Source organism: Chelonoidis abingdonii, unplaced genomic scaffold, assembly GCF_003597395.2.
Source record: "Chelonoidis abingdonii isolate Lonesome George unplaced genomic scaffold, CheloAbing_2.0 scaffold0483, whole genome shotgun sequence".
Lineage (NCBI taxonomy): Eukaryota > Metazoa > Chordata > Testudines > Testudinidae > Chelonoidis > Chelonoidis abingdonii.
The window spans coordinates 74,333-91,291 of record NW_027424744.1 but is presented as its reverse complement, the minus strand read 5'-3'; the positions used below and the strand labels follow the sequence as shown (position 1 = coordinate 91,291).

The window sequence follows — 16,959 nt, the reverse complement described above, 5'->3', positions numbered from 1 at the left end:
TCTGGGCCCAATCCTGCCAGGGGCTGAGCGAAAGGAGATCCCACGGAATATCAGTAAATATTTCCCAAATTGCATCCTGTTTATTTTCTCTTGGAAATTTAAACAGCAAATGCATTTTCAAAGGTTTTATTCTCTTGGACGATTGTGAAGGCAGGAATTCAGAGCTGTGTTGCTCTGTGGTAACAGGTCCGATAGGGTATATTTCGGTTTCCAGACTGGCTGAGGGATCCAGTACTTCTGCCCTGTAGACATTGCTCAGAGTTACAGGGCTCCTGTCAGCTCAATCCCCACTCTGGTCTCTGAGTTCCACATGTCAGACCTCGTAGCCTTAGCTCTCAGGGGGTGGAATCCCGCAGTCCTCCCACCCTCCGGCTGGGCCCTGGCTACTGCACACAGGGGGAGGGGGACTGTGCTTGCCCTGCAGATCCAAGTAGGTGTGGCATCTGTGGTTCTTCTCTTTGTGAGCCTGTGACTAATGCTGAGATGAGTGGTCAGCCAGCCTTCTTGAACCAAAGTACTGTTTAATATGAACAGCAGGAATAAAGCATAACGTGGGAGAATGAGGATTTTCAAACAACAATCTGTACACATCTCTGACCCCAACCCCCCTTCGACAGGGACCCACGCAGGTCGTGCACTTCCAGATATCCCCAGCGGTCTCTGTCCCTGTTAGTCTGAAGAGCTTCTCCGCAACAGCTGACCCACCTCTGGACAGACTCACAGCGCTGGCAAATAAGCTGTGTAACGTGGCTGGAGCTTGTTAATAGGATATGCTCGCCTTGTAGCTCCAGTGTTGTGTCTTTACCTCCCTGAAGTGCTTACTGAGAGATGGATTGTCTTGAGCTGTTGCTTCCCTTCCTGCTTGTTTTCTAGAAGCCTTCTATTAAACTGAGTGGATACATACTGGTTTCACCCAATATAGCCATAACATAAAAATCCCACTAGTTAACCCAATATAACTCTACAGAAAACGTCCCAAGAACTGGGGTTAATAGACACATTCACTATAGCAGTTCAGCTCCATGTCTGTCCCAATACTGTTCTTGAGTGATTTGGATTTCATGAATACATAGGACATAGACAGTCAGAGAGCAATAGACTACTTTCACGTGGGAAAATAAGTTCTACGTGCATTTGACTTTGAAATCCACTTCCTGCAAACCCTCAACGTGGCTGAACAACAGGTGCTGGGGTTACTATGTACTAGACAAGTGGATTTCAGCCTGTGGTCTGTGACCCACGGGGGTCTGCAGACATTTCTGAAGGTCTAACATTTCTAAAGGTACTCAGACCGCCATTCAAAATTGATTAGGGCTCCACAAATGAAGAAAAGTTGAAAACCACTGTATTTCAGAGTGAGAAACGATAGAATGAATATTCCATATACTGATCCCAATGGCTGTTACCACGCCAGATACGAGCTACAGACTGACATACTGAACCTGAGGAGAACCAGTCAGCTATTAACCCAGGGACAGAGGAGCTACTAGATTTTTCTTTGCTGACAAGTGATTGACTGATGCTTGAGATGCTGGGATCTTTTCAGGTCCTGAACAAATCCAGGTGACAGACGCTTAAATTTTAAGTCCCACTCTAAACCTGAGAAATCATCTCTGAAAGATCAGAGAGGAAAGAATGGGTTTGCATTTATTTGAGAAGTACTCCACATACTGTTTTCAATGATTTTGTTCTATTGACTCTTCGTTCAGTGAACAGTTGATGATACTGTCTCCTGGTAACTGACCAGAAGCCATTTCTAACGCTCATATACAGCATATAAGAACATAAGAATGGCTATACTGGGTCAGACCAAAAGTCCATCCAACTCAGTATCCTTTCTTCCTAGAGTGGCCAATGCTAAACAGAGCCTAGGAAAACCATCCCTTCCCATCCTGGTTAATAGGTTCTTCAACTACATTTTTTAATTTGGGGTATACATTTAAGTTGAGCCTCTATTATGGTTTCTTTCAAAAGTTTCCATGCAGCTTGCAGGGATTTCACTTTTAGGTCTGTAACTTTTAATTTCTGTTTAACTAACTTCCTCATTTTTGTCTATTTCCCCTTTCTGAAATTAAATGCTATTGTATTGGGCTGCTGTGGTGTTTTCCCTGTCATAGCGATGTTAAATGTAATTATATTATGATCGCTGTTACCAAGTGGTCCAGCTATATTTATATCTTGGACCAGAACCTGTGCTCCCACTCAGGACTAAATCAAGAATTGCCTCCCCTCTGGTGGGTTACAAAACTAGCTGCTCCAAGAAGCAGTCATTTAAGATGTCTTGTACCCGGTCAATATGGAGATAGTTGAAATCCCTCATTATTATTGAATTTTTATTTTTAAACTCTCTTTAATCGCTCTGAGCATTTCACAGTGACTATCAGCATCCTGCTCAGGCAGGCAGTGGTATATCCCTACTGCTCTATTCTTATTATTCAGCCATGGAGTTACTATCCATAGAGGCACAGTTTGGGTCATTTAAGATTTTTACTTCATTTAATTCTACACTTTCTTTCACATATAGTGCCACTCCCCCAGCAGCAGAACCTGTTCTATCCTTCCGATAGATTTTATATTCTGGTTTTACTGTGTCCCATTGATTATCCTCATTTCACTATGTTTCTGTGATGCCTAGTATATCAATATCCTCATTTAATACAAGGCATCGTAGTTCACCCGTCTTATTATTTAGACTTCTATCATATGTATATAAGCACTTAACATTGTAATTTTTTAGCTTTCTGCCATTACATGATGTAATTGAATGGGACTTTTTTTCATTTGACTATTTCTGATCAGATCCTACCCATATTTTATCATCTTCCATCTTCTTCTACATGCTAGGACACAGAGAATCTCCATTAATAGATCCTCCCCTAAGAGATGTCTCTGTCCGAACCACATGCTCCTCCATATCTGTTGGCTTTCCCCCAGCCCTTACTTTAAAAACTCCTCTACAATCTTTTTAATTTTAAGTGTCAGGAATCTGGCTCCATTCTGGTTTAGGTGGAGCCTATTCTTCCTGTATAGGCTCACCCTTTCCCAAAAATTTCCCCATTTCCTAACAAATCTAAACCCCTCCTCCCTACTCCATTGTCTCAGCCACACATTGAGACCCCGTAGTTCTGCCTGGCTACCTGGCCCTGCGCGTGGAAAAGGAAGCATTTCAGAGAATGCTACCATGGAGATGCTGGACTTCAATCTCTTACCTAGCACTCAAGCCCTCTGCAATACCTGTGCAAGACTTTCCAAAAAGTCCTGAGAGAACAGAACCACTGGACTGTGCTTCAGCAAAGAGTAGAGCTCAGGTGCAGGAAAGGGGAGTGTTATAGTGGTTGTATGTAATTTACTCACATGACATCTTACACAAGCGTGGCTGAAGTCACTTGCACACTCAGCTGGATATTAATGAAAACCTAGTGTTTCCACTATTCACCCACTTGTGACACCAACCCCTCCACTGCCCAACTGAAGTAACTTTCTGTGTTAGCTTGTAACTTGCCACATATGTACAAGACCTTGGAATGGGGAGAATGCAGGTCCTGTGAGGAGGAAGAGAAGCCTGTGGGATGATTGAATGCTCTGGATTCAATCAATGCAGGCCAGGCAAAGCACTTCAGTTTCTCTTGGAGGTATTCTTGGGTGTCAGAATGTATCACCATGAGCATTGGGTAAGGGAAGGTTAATAGAGCCTGGTTCTGATCAAATTTACACATGTAAATCTGGAGTGACGCCATTGAAGTCACAGTTACTGAATTCAGAACCTGGCCCTGAGAATTTATCCCGTGTGCTGGAAAGAGGAAGTGGCACAATTTGGACTCAGGAGTGGAGAATATATGTATAATGAGGGAATGAAACACGTTGTTAAATAGCTTCAATGCAGGACACATAAATATAATGACTGCTTTCACCATGCACTTCTCATCTCATGATACAATGGGCCACATTCAGACATGGAGGGCCAGGAAGGGTGTCGATGGGAAGTTCACAATTTAAACTCACACAGTGCTCAAGTAGGCTGTGGAACTCCCAGGCACGAGATATCAGGGGCCCAGGAGTTTAGCAGGATTCAAAAAGGGACCGGATGTTTATATGGGTAATCAGAAAATCCAATTACATTAATGAGGATTCCTTTAAAAAGTTTTGGAACTGATGTAAACCTTCCTCATGTACACCACAAAACATGTCTAACCTGTGGGTGTCAGGGGAAACTTTACCTGGGAGCAGGTTATTTCAGAGCTGCCTATTGCAGGGCTTCTTCCATGTTCCTCTGCAATATCTGGTACTGGCCACTCGACACTGGGCTGGACGGATAGGTCCGATCCTGTCTAGCAATGCCTATCTTCCTATCTGTGATGTAAATCCAAGATTCTGTTTTGCTGATCGTCCTTGACCTCCTAGGAATCTCTGGACTTGCACTGAAAGCAGAATGATGTCTTGTTAATTATCATGTAGTCTCCTGTTCTTTCTCCTTTCAGGAAGAAAAGTTCAAAACTCCTCAGACCTACCCAGTACATCATGTCAGCTGTCAATGACACCAAATTCACACTTGCTGTGTTCCTTCTCACTGGGATATCTCAGCAGGAAGACATCCATCTCTGGATCTCTATCATCTTCTGCTTAATGTATGTTCTTTCGATAGTAGGAAATTCAGTCATTCTGTTTATTATAAAAACAGATCCAAGCCTCCATGAGCCCATGTACATTTTCCTTTCCATGTTGGCCGTCACAGACCTTGGCTTATCGATAGCCACCATGCCGACGATACTGGGCATATACTTGTTTAACTCTAGGGAAATCGGTCTAGATTCATGTTTTGCTCAGCTGTTCTTCATCCATTCTCTTTCAATCATTGAATCCTCTGTCCTGTTGTTGATGGCCTTTGACCGCTTCATCGCAATCTGTAACCCACTGAGATATGCTTCCATCTTAACTCCACCGAGAATAGCTAAAATGGGACTGGTGCTTCTGCTAAGAGGGGTAGCCTTAGCATTCCCATTCCCCTTTCTCCTGAAACGATTCCAATATTGTCAAGCCGATGTCCTCTCCCATTCCTACTGCCTGCACCAGGATGTCATGAAGATGGCTTGTTCGGACATCACAGTCAACAGTATCTATGGCTTGTTCATAATAGTCTCCACGGTGGGGTTGGACTCACTGCTCATCCTGCTATCTTACGTGATGATCCTCAAAACAGTGCTTAGCATCACGTCCCACGCAGAGTGCCTCAAAGCCCTGAGCACCTGCATCTCCCATGTCTGCGCCATCCTGGTCTTCTACATGCCAGTGATTGGCCTTTCTCTGATACACAGATTTGGGAAGAGTTTTTCTCCTTTGCTTCAGAGTCTCCTGGGCTATGTCTACATGCTGGTCCCGCCCCTGATGAACCCAATCGTGTACAGCATGAAAAGCAAACACCTTCGCGTGAGGATAATCAAGGTGTTCATCAAGTGAAGGGTCAATTCATCACCCAGCTCCAGCTACTATCTCCACTCTCTACAGAGAGGTTCAGGTAGGGTCTAAGGCCTGGAGGAATGGGAGAGGGGCTGGTGAGGGAGGACAGTGCACTGGGGGAAGGAGACCAAAGCAGACAGCAGCATTTACAAAGTAACTGTGTTTGTGGAGATCCAGAGGACCAGTGGGATGTTGGTGCATAAACAGCCGTATCGGTGGCTCCTCCAACCTCAGAATTCCTGTGAATACAGTCACTAAGAGAAGGGATGTGGATGTTTTTTTCCCACTATACCTGTCCCTGTCCCATCTCTGGTTAAACGTCCACAGACCATGAAAAAAAAACTGCAAATCTGTTCTGTAGTCACAGTCCTGGCCTTTCCTGGGCGCTCAGGGCATTGCGTGATCCATGGGAGCTGATCCAGCTGTGGACAGGGGCTATTCAAGAGGCACGGAGACCAACCCTTCTGCTATGCCCTCAGCCAGGTGTTTATGACTGAGTCGTGTCAGAGACCTGATTCATGCAGGAACCCCAGGAGAAGCTAATCAGTCAGCCCCTCCCCCATGGATGGCTCTGAACCCAACACACCTGCTGAGCCCACTCCCCACCAAAGCAGAGCAGAGCTGAGTGTGCAAGGGAGGATCTGACACACAGGAGTCCTGGCAAGAGACTGTCGCCCAGATTCTCCCCCCTTTTTGTGCTGTCCCAGCAATGCAAAAGAGGGGAAATGACCTCAGGTCCCCACAAAAGGAACGGCTAATTCCTATCCCAGCTCACACCATTCAACATAGGGTGACCACCTTTTCCAAAAGGCAAAAGCAAGACACATGCAGGAGTCCCACCCCACTCTGGTTTTGACTAACACAAAACTTGTGTTCATCTAAAGAGGATCTTCCAGGAAGGCATCCAGCCTTTGTTGGGAGATATTAGGAGAATCCATCACCTCCCTTGGGAGTTTGTTCCATTGGTTAAGCACCATTGCTGTTAAAAATGTGAGCCGCATTTTTAAATTTAATTTGTCTGGCTTCAGTTTCCAGCCATTGGTTCTCGTTATAGCTTGCTGTCATGGAGTGCCCAGGCGATGCTCTGGAACTGCTCCCCAACCCACTAAGCCAGTCAGGACTTTGGGGAGCCTTCTTTCCCTTGGAGCAGACTGTTTTCAGGGCAAGAAGCTCACAATGGCTTCACCTCCTGGGTCTGACCTTGGAGCATTCAGCATCCTCTGCCACTCTGTGCGCTTCCACACAGTGAGCCTGCCCCAGCGGGGTCCTGGGGAAGCCACAGGGTCCTGCATCCCCACTTTGCAGTCAAGACCTGACTCTCAGGCCAGACAGTAAAACAGAGGTTATCAATGACAGAACATGATCTAAAACAGAGCTTGTAGGTACCACGAACCAGACCCCTCAAACCGGGTCCATTCTGGGGTGCAGTGAGCCGGACCCCACATCTGCACTTCACTCCTCATCCCCAGCCAGCTCCAGAACTGAAAACTCCTCCAGCCCCTCCTCTCTGCTCAGTTCCTTTCCCGGGCCAGGAGAGGTCACCTGATCTCTTTTGTCTCCAACACCTTTAGCTATCACCTTGCAGGGTGGAAGGGCCTGGCCAGTAGTTACTCTGTTCGACAGAGGGTTGGCCAGGAAACTGAGGACCCCCCACAGATTCAGAGAAAAACATTAAGAACATTCCCAGTTCGTCACACTTGCCAGATAGTTTAAAGAGCCTATTTGTACCCAAGTATCAGAGGGTAACCGTGTTAGTCTGGATCTGTAAAAAGAGTCCTGTGGCACCTTATGGACTAACAAAACATATTGGACGCATGAGCTTTCATGGGCGTAAATGCATCTGACGAAGTGGCGTATTCACCAAATGAAAGCTTCATGCTGTCAAGTACGTCTGTAGTCTATAAGGGTGCCTGTGGCAAATTGCGGCACTATTATGATGGGTCTCGCGGTTTCTCTTCTTTGGCGGGGTTCAGGGCACACCATTTCTTGCCCCTAAATTGGAATATTAATTGCCCCACTAGTGTCCTAGAGGAGGGGAGGTGGAGAGGGAGGACTTGGCCCGCCCTCTAATCAGGTCCCAGCCCAGGTGCCCTGAGGATAGTGATGACCACTTGAACTGAAGGTTCCTTCCCAGGCTACTTACCTCTCCTGCTCTTTAGCTTGTGGGGGGCTCCTGCCCTCCTTCTGCACAAGCCAGGTGCCCCTTTACTTAGGGTCTAGGACATCTTAGCCCACCGCAGCACTTCTTCAAACTGCTTCTCTGCTTTAACTCATTCTTTCTGCTCCAACTCCTCCAACTGTTCTCTGCTCCAACACCAATCCTTTCTGCTCTACTCCCACACTGTCTGATTGAAGCAGGGGGTTTTTATCATGTGACTGACTGCAGGTGCTCTATCTACTGTGCATCAGGTGCTCTAGTTAATCTATAGCAAACTTTCTTCCCCTTACAGGGAATAAGACTGCCTTCTAACCCTCTTCCTGCGCTGCCTCTGGCCATGCTGTATCACAGTGCCACAGGATTCTTTGCTGCTTTTACAGTATCCAGACTAACACGGTATACCCCTCTGGTATATGAATTACTGTTTTGCATGAATATATGTGTGCTTCAGTTTCCTGTGTATTGCACCACTGGCCTTGGCGGTTAAAATAAAAATGTGTGCCTTTTGCTGAGACTCTCAGGGCCAGGAGAACTGTTCCCTTGCATATGATCGATGCCCTTCATAACCTGAGACCCAGGTCGGGTGCTTGACCAGGACACTTGTCCCGCAAAGCAGACAAAGAAGAGGGAGAGCAAAAGGATGTTGGGAGGTCTATCCATAAGCATCTTTTCCCAAATCTGGACCTTAGCGTCCAAAATCTGGGTGCCTAGCATGAACCCTTTCTAAGCTTAATTACCAGCTTAGCTTTGATCTCGCTGCCACCATCCAAAAATTCCAGGGTTTTGGCCCCCTCTGGTCTCCCCCAAAACCTTCCCTGGAGAGGACCCCAAGACTCAGAGACTCTGAGTCTCACAACAAAGGGAAATAACCCACTTCCCTTCCCCTCTCTCTCCCACCCAGACTTTCCTCTCTGGGCTAACCTGAGAGTACTGATGCAATCTCTTTACATCACAATACCAAGAAGCATGTCTCCTCTATTCCACAAAGAGACAAACCCAAATACAAGGAAACAGAAATGATTCTATCTCTCCCCCTCCCACCAATTCCCTGGTGCTGCAGAGCTTTACCCTCCGTAGATCTAACACAAAGAGAATTCCCCTCCCTTCGTTCCTTAGCCTACCCAGAGAGAAAAACTCAAACAAGTCTTAAAAAGAAACTTTATATAAAAAAAAGAAAGAAAAAAGACATAAGAATATAATCTCTGCATCAAGTGACAATACAGGGCTATTGCTTAAAGAAAAATATGAATAAACAGTCTGATTTCAAAAAGATATCCAATTTGAAACATTCCAGCAAGCTACACACATGTAAATACAACAAAAAACAATAAAAGCCTATATTTTTTTCTACCTGTACTTACAGTTTGGAAACAGAAGATTAGAAGATAGAAAGAACCTTCTCATAGCTGAGAGACAGACAAAAAGACTCAGACCCCAAAATTCCCTCCCTGACTTTGAAAAATCCAGTTTCCTGATTGGTCCTCTGGTCAGGTGTTTGGTTCCCTTTGTTAACCCTTTACAGGTAAAAAAGAACATTAACCTTAGCTATCTATTTATGACACGCCCCCCAAATCACAGACAGTGGGAAACTTCACTGGCGGTGATTTCTTCCTAGAACTTTAAACTAAACAGATTAATAAAACACATGCACCTTTACATATACTACAAGTATGTAAACTACAAGACTTCTACATCTTAAGGAAAGTTTTTAACCAGTGTATTCCGGGAAACTCTCACGGGAGAGTGCATCAGCTACTTTGTTAGAAGCTCCTGAAATGTGTTGAATTTCAAAATCAAAATCTTGGAGAGCTAAACTCCAACGAAGAAGTTTCTTGTTGTTCCCTTTGGCTGTATGAAGCCACTTTAGCGCAGCATGGTCAGTTTGTAGCTGGAACCGCCGTCCCCAAACATATGGGCGTAGCTTTTCCAGGCGTACACAATGGCATAGCATTCCTTTTCACTGACTGACCAGTGGCTTTCCCTCTCAGATAGTTTCTTGCTGAGAAACACGACAGGATGGAAGTTGTGATCCGGTCCTTCCTGCATGAGAACTGCTCCTATACCACGCTCAGATGCATCGGTGGTTACTAGGAATGGTTTGTCAAAGTCTGGGGCCCTTAGCACAGGGTCAGACGTGAGCATCGCCTTAAGTTGGGTAAAGGCCTCCTGACACTCATCAGTCCATTTAACTGTATTTGGCTGGGTCTTTTTGGTCAGGTCGGTCAGTGGGGCAGCGATTTGGCTGTAGTGTGGTACAAATCGCCTGTAGTACCCGGCCAAGCCTAAGAAGGATTGGACCTGTTTCTTTGACTTTGGGACAGGCCACTTTTGGATAGCATCCACCTTGGCCTGTAGGGGGTTTATGGTTCCTCGACCCACCTGGTGTCCCAGGTAAGTCACTCTGTTTTTGGCCTATTTGACACTTTTTTGGCCTTAACAGTTAGTCCTGCCTGCCTGATGCGCTCAAAGACCTTTTCCAGGTGTACTAGGTGTTCGGGCCAGGAGTCTGAAAAAATGGCCACATCATCGAGGTAGGCAACTGCATATCTCTCCCAGTCCTGCTAGCAGACCATCTACCAGCCTCTGGAAGGTGGCGGGTGCATTTCGCAGCCCGAAAGGAAGTACATTAAATTCATACACCCCTGCATGGGTGACGAATGCTGACCTTTCCTTGGCAGGTTCATCTAGCGGTACTTGCCAGTACCCCTTGGTTAAGTCTATTGTAGAGATGAACTGGGCACGTCCCAACTTCTCCAATAGCTCATCGGTGCGTGGCATTGGATAGTTGTCTGGACGAGTTACCGCATTTAGCTTACGGTAGTCCACGCAAAAGCGTATTTCCCATCTGTTTGGGTACCAGAACCACTGGAGATGCCCATGCACTGGTAGATGAGCGTATTATACCCATCTGTAGCATGTTCTGGATCTCCCGTTCTATAGCAGCTTGGGCGTGAGGAGACACCCGGTAGGGTGGTGTTCTAACTGGGTGAGCATTACCTGTGTCAATGGAGTGGTATGCCTGTTCAGTCCGTCCTGGAGTGGCTGAGAACAATGGGGCGAAGCTAGTGCACAGCTCCTTGATTTGTTGCCGCTGCAGACGTTCCAGGGTGGTTGAGAGGTTCACCTCTTCCACGCCACCGTCCTTTTTCCCGTCGTAGTAGACACCGTCAGGCCACTCAGCGTCATCTCCTCCCTGGACTGTAAACTGACAAACCTGTAAGTCTCTGGAATAAAAGGGCTTGAGAGAATTTAACATGGTACACTTTGGGTTTTAGTGAGGAATTGGGAAATGCTATGAGGTAGTTAACAGCTCCCAGGCGCTCTTGGACGTGAATGGCCCTTCCATGATGCTCCATCTTATGGGCCTGTTGCGCCTTCAAGACCATAACCTGGTCTCCTACCTTGAAGGAACAATTCTCTGGTATGTTTATCATACCAGGCCTTTTGCTCTTCCTGAGTATCCTTTAGGTTTTCTCTAGCAAGGGCTAAAGAATGTCGGAGGGTGTTTTGTAGGTTGCTTACAAGTCCAGAATGTTAGTTCCTGGAGAGGGTGTAAACCCTCCCATTGTTGCTTCACCAACTGTAATGGCCCCTTAACCTCGTGGCCATACACAGTTCAAATGGGTGAAAACCCTAAACTGGGATGTGGTACAGCCCTGTAAGCAAAGAGCAACTGCTGCAACACTAGGTCCCAGTCATTGGAGTATTCATTCACGAATTTACGGATCATGGCCCCCAAAGTTCCATTAAACCTTTCGACCAGGCCATTGTTTGATGGTGGTAAGGGGTGGCAACCAAGTGATTTCACCCCATGAGTTTCCACAGGTCTTTCATGGTGCCTGCCAGGAAATTAGATCCTGAATCTGTAAGGATATCGGAGGGCCAACCTACCCTGGCAAAAATGTCTGTTAGGGCCTGGCACACAGCTTTAGCCCTGGTGTTGCTAGAGCTACTGCTTCCGGCCATTGGGTAGCAAAGTCCACGAAAGTCAGTAGTACTGCTTTCCTCTGGGTGTCTTTCTTGGGAAAGGACCCAGAATATCCACAGCTACTCGCTGAAATGGACCTCAATTATGGGGAGTGGCTGGAGAGGGCCTTGACCAGATCTTGGGGCTTTCCACTCTTTGGCACACCTCACAAGACCGGACATACTGGCAACGTCCTTGCCCATCCCCTCCCAGTGGAAGGACTTCCCCAATCTGTCTTTGTTCTGTTCACCCCAGCATGGCCACTGGGATGATCATGGGCTAAGCTTAAGAGCTTCCCCGGTACTTAGTTGGAACCACCAACCGTTTGGTGGCTGCCATTCTTCCTGGTGTCACCAGAAAGAATTTCTTGTATAAAAGTCCTTGGTCTATAACAAACCGGGATCTGTGAGAAGAGCTGAGAGGCGGTGGGGTGCTCCGTGCCGCCCCAAGCTTTCTGAAGGCTGTCATCTGCTTCCTGCTCAGTCTGGAACTGTTCCCTTGAGGCTGGGGATACCAGTTTCTTCCTCAGACTGTGGACTTGGGCTTGGTCCCTCTGGAAGCGATGTAGGTGATGGGGTTGTTTCGTTGCTGGTGAACCACTCTCGCTGGTGCACCTGGGGATTTTCAGGCTGTGGCTGAGCCTCTTCGGTATGGTTGGTTGTTGCTTCTGCCAGTTCAGGCTCGCTGGCCCCCTCTGGCGTGGAGGTTGAAGATGTGTTTGCAATTGCTGGTGCTGGTGCTGGTTGCTGTTCCAGTTCCGGTCATAGTAAGGTGTCTAAGAGCAGGTTACGGGTTACTGGTTTTGTTATGCTGTCTGTATGTCTGTATCATTTCTGTAGTTGAAGTTATGAATATTGGCTGTATACTGTCTATATTTCAAACTTGTTCTGTGTTACTAGAAAGAGTCCCAGACAGGCTGTGTCAGCTCTGCTAGCCTGCTTGATGGCCCATTAAGGACCATCAACTACACAATTGACCCATCGAGAGAAGGCGGATACGCCCTGTGACTCACTGGAGTAAGCAGAAACTGGCCCATGTGACTGCAAACTCCATTTTGCTGTAACTCTCCACAGTAAGAACAAAGAAGGTCCTTACAACTGGAAAGCTATATAAGGCTGGAAGCCTGATCTCCATTTTGTCTTCAATCCTGCTTCTTACCTCTGGAGGACTTTGCTGAACAATCTGAAGCTCTGCACAAAGGACTGATGACCCACCCCAGCGGGGGATGTTCTCCAGAGACTGGATTAAACCTGCAGTTTACTTCATCACTGCTACAAGCCTGAACTAAGGACTTTGCCATTACTGTATGTAATTGATTCAGTTTAACCATTCTAGCTCTCACCTCTATCTTTTCCTTTTATGAATAACCTTTAGATTTTAGATTCTAAAGGATTGGCAACAACGTGATTTGTGGGTAAGATCTGAGGATATTGACCTGGGTCTGGGGCTTGGTCCTTTGGGATCGAGAGAACCTTTTTCTTTTACTGGGGTGTTGGTTTTCATAACCATTCATCCCCAGGACGTGTGGGACTGGTGGTGATACTGGGAGACTGGAGTGTCTAAGGAAATTGCTTCTGTAACTTGTGGTTAGCCAGTGGGGTGAAACTGAAGTCATTTTTGTCTGGCTGGTTTGGTTTGCCTTAGAGGTGGAAAAACCCCAGCCTAGAGCTGTGACTGCCCTGTTTGAGCAATTGGTCCTGAATTGGCACTCTCAGTTGGGTCCCGCCAGAACCACATCGTCACAGGGTCACATTAATTCAGTCTTCAAAACACAGGCTCTTCTTCCATCCAGTGCCATTCTCCTCGTTTACTCAGGAGACCCCATCTCCCTGCTTGCTGTGGTTAGCATTGTTTCAACTTTGCTGCACCACCTGCTCCTCCTTTTCCCCTGAGGCCCCATGAACTCCACTATCCCTTCCCATAGGCCCTGCCCCCTGCTCCTCCACTTCCCAGGAGGGTCTGATATGCGGTTAGGCTAGAGCCAGGCAGTGGTAAGTGCTGCCCATGGAGCCGAGGCTGCTGTGTGGAGCCCTGGATTTTCCATCTTCCCTGAATTGATCATCCTTGGGGGTGGGAACACAGGCTGGGGGCTTCTCCTGACCTCCCCAGTCCCCTTTCCAGGGCATGAGGATGGTCTGGGAATCCACATAGTGGCTCTGGCTCCCTGGGCAGCTCTTCCCATGGCCTGTCTTTGGCTTCAGGCCTGGAAAGGGGGTGGAGCCTCGGGTAATGAGGAGAAGCAGGGGGTGCAGTCTTGGGGAAGAGATGGGGCGGAGGGTGGGGAAGAGAGGGAACAGGTGGAGCAGAGGGTGGGGCTTCAAGGGAGAAGACAAGGGATGGGCAGGGTCACAGAGGAACGGGGCTCCTGTGTGTCCCACTTTTACCTATTGAAAAGGTGATCCCCCTACACTGATTGGGCTGGCCTGGGATAGGAGCTAGTCGTGCCTCCACTGGGGAGTGCGGACTGTTTACATCCTTTCCAATCAGCTGGGGGAGCACAAATGGAGGTGAGGGGTAGGGATAGGGAATCTGGGCCTGAGTCCTTTGCCAGGACTCTTCTGCGTCAGACCCTCATTCACACACAGTAATGCCCTGCCTCGGTGGGGAGTGGAATGAACAGGTGTGTGGTGTGCAGAGCAATCAGCAGGGATGGGGAGGTTTCCTGAATGGTTTTTCCTGGGCTCCTGTGATAATCATATCTCTGACACGATTCAGTCACAAACACCTGGCTGAGGGCACAGGGGAAGGGTGGATGTCCATGCCCCTGGAATAGCCCCTGTCCACACCTAATGAAGCACCCAGAGCACTCACGAAGGTCCAGGACTGTGACTGCAGCTTTTTTTATGGCCCGTGAATGTTTAACCAGAGCTGGATCAGTGACAGGCCAGGTGTAATGGGAAACAACATCCACATCCCTTCTCTTTATTGGCTGTATTGAGAGGAATTCTGAGACTGGAGCAGCCAGAGATAGAGCTAATTATGGGCCAACATCTCACCCGTCCGTCTCCACGGACAAACTCACTTTGTAAATGCTGCTGCCTGCCTTGGTCTCCTTCCTCCAGTGTCCTGTCCTCCCTCACCAGCAGGTGGGAGAGCACCTTACCCATTGCTCCATGTCTTCGACCAGTGTTTTTCAAACCATGGGCTGCGACCTGGTACTGGGTCGCGGCATGGAAGTCACTGGATCACCTTGCTCTGGTCAGCACCACCAACTGGAACATTAAAACTCCCGTCAGTGGTGCTGCCCAGCTAAGGCAGGCTAGTCCCTACATTTCCCAACACCGAGCTGCACCCAAGAAGTGGCCAGCTGTGGGCCCTGCTTCTAAGCGGGGGGCCATGGGGCTCTGTGCACTGCCCCCGCACTGAGCACTGGTTCTGCACTCCCATTGGCCAGGAACCAGCCAATGGGAACTGGGGGAGAGGGGGCAGTGCCGGTGGGCTAGAGTCGTCTGAAACCGCTTGCGCACTTCCATCTAGGACCTGTGCCTCCTGCTGGCTGCTTCCGGGGCACAGCAAAGCCTGCCTCTGCATCCCAGCTGCACTGCTGATCAGCAGTTGCCAGAGGTAAGTCCATGCCCCAAACCACACCCTAACCCTCTGCCTCAGCCCTGAACCTCCCCCAAACCTGGAACCTGTTCTTGCACCCCAAACCCCTCATCCCTGGCCCCACTCCAGAGATACACTCCTATCCCAGAGCCTTGACCCTCTCCCAAACCGCAACCCACTGCCCCAGGCCAGAACCCCCTCCCACACTCTGAACCCCTTATACCTAATCCCACCCTGCATTCCTCACCCCTGCACCCCAACCCTTTGCCCCATCCCTGAACCTCTCGCTATCCCTAACCCCCTCAGTCCTAGTTCCATTGGGTCACAGGCACCATCAATTTTATTCAACTGGGTCCCCAGAAATAAAGTTTGAAGACCACTGCTTTAGACCCCATCTGAACCTGTCTCTATAGAGTGGTAATCAGTATGTCATGTCGTCTCAGCTGGAAGGGTCCAGGATGGAAAGGGTAGCAGTAGCTGGAGATGGGTGATGAACTGATTCTTCACTTGACGAACACCCTGATTATCCTTGCACGAAGGTGTTTGCTTTTCATGCTGTACACAACTGGGTTCATCAGGGGCGGGACCAGCAGGGAGATGTAGCTCAGAGCAATCTGAAGCAAGTGAGGAGAGCTATTCCAGAATCTGTACATTGCGACTAAGCTGATATCTGGTGTGTAGAAGAGCAGGACAGCACAGAGGTGGGAGACGCAGGTGTTCAAGGCCCTGAGGCATTGATCATGGGACGCGATGCTCAGCACTGTTTTGAGGGTCATCACATAAGAGAGGAAGATGAGCGGCAAATCCAACCCCATTGTGAAGAGTTTGGTAAACAAGCCAAAGATATTGTTGACTGTGATGTCTGAACAAGCCATCTTCATGACATCCTGGTGCAGGCAGTAGGAATGGGAGAGGACATTGGCTTGACAGTATTGGAACCGTTTCAGAAGAATGGTGAGTGGGAGCATTACGGCCACCCCTCTTAGCACACACACCAGTCCCATCTTGGCTATTCTTGGCAGGGTTAAGATAGAAGCATATCTCAGTGGGTTACGGATCGCGATGAGGCAGTCAAAGGCCATCAACAACAGCACAGAGGATTCAATGCATTGAAGCGAGTGGATGAAGAACAGCTGGGCAAAACAGGCATTGAAGCTGATCTCCCTAAAGTTAAACAAGAATATGCCCAGCATTGTTGGTATGGTGGATATCGATAAGCCAAGGTCTGTGACAGCCAACATGGAAAGTAAAATGTACATGGGCTCATGGAGGCTTGGATCTGTTTTTATAATGAACAGAATGACTGAATTTCCTACTATCGAAATAACATACATTAAACAGAAGGGGACAGAGATCCAGAGATGGACGTCTTCCTGGCCAGATATCCCAGTGAGAAGAAACACTGCAGAGTTGAATTTGGTGTCATTGACAGCTGACATAATGTACTGGGCAGGTCCGAGGAATTTTGAACTTTTCTTCCTGAAAGGAAAATGAACAGGAAACTAGATGATTTTAAACGAGAAATCTTTCTGCTCTGAGTGCCAGTCTAGAGATTCCCAGGAGCTCAAGGAAGATCAGCAAAAACATAGTCTTGGATTTACATCACTGTGAGGAAGACAGACACTGCCAGACTGGATCAGACCTGCAGTCCATCTAGCCCAAAATGCAGTGGCCAGGTCCAGATGATGCAGAAGAAGGTTGGAAGAAGCCCTGAAATAGACAGCTGTGAGATAACCTGCTCCCAGGGAAAATATCTCCATGACAGCCACTAACTAGACATTTTTGGCGTGTAAATCAGGAAGGTTTAGAGCCCTTTCATGAGTTTTTTTTTTAA

General features: G+C 47.8%; 2 protein-coding genes across 3 annotated transcripts; one reads left to right on the top strand and one right to left on the bottom strand.

Moving 5' to 3' along the window:
* Positions 1–4,518: 4,518 nt before the first annotated feature.
* LOC116829473 (olfactory receptor 51G2-like) lies at positions 4,519–9,386 on the top strand. Of its 2 annotated transcripts, XM_075061395.1 has the most exons (2): positions 4,519–5,441; positions 9,365–9,386. In XM_075061395.1, the coding sequence occupies exons 1-2, from the start codon at positions 4,519–4,521 to the stop codon at positions 9,384–9,386; spliced, it is 945 nt and encodes a 314-aa protein (XP_074917496.1). The 2 variants fall into 2 exon arrangements, with proteins under 2 accessions (XP_074917496.1, XP_032644215.2); XM_032788324.2 differs by lacking the exon at positions 9,365–9,386 and having other exon boundaries at positions 4,519–5,454.
* Positions 9,387–15,628: 6,242 nt separating this feature from the next.
* On the bottom strand, positions 15,629–16,564 carry LOC116829472 (olfactory receptor 51G2-like). Its single transcript, XM_032788323.2, has one exon. It carries the CDS (start codon positions 16,562–16,564, stop codon positions 15,629–15,631), a length of 936 nt encoding a protein of 311 aa, XP_032644214.1.
* Positions 16,565–16,959: the final 395 nt, after the last annotated feature.

Coding starts and splice junctions, on each gene's coding strand:
- LOC116829473 (XM_075061395.1), top strand. CDS start 4,519: ATGTCAGCTGTCAATGACACCAAATTCACACTTGCTGTGTTCCTTCTC. Junction 5,442..9,364: donor CGCGTGAGGATAATCAAGGT/GTTCATCAAGTG, acceptor AGAGTGCATCAG/CTACTTTGTTAGAAGCTCCT.
- LOC116829472 (XM_032788323.2), bottom strand. CDS start 16,564: ATGTCAGCTGTCAATGACACCAAATTCAACTCTGCAGTGTTTCTTCTC.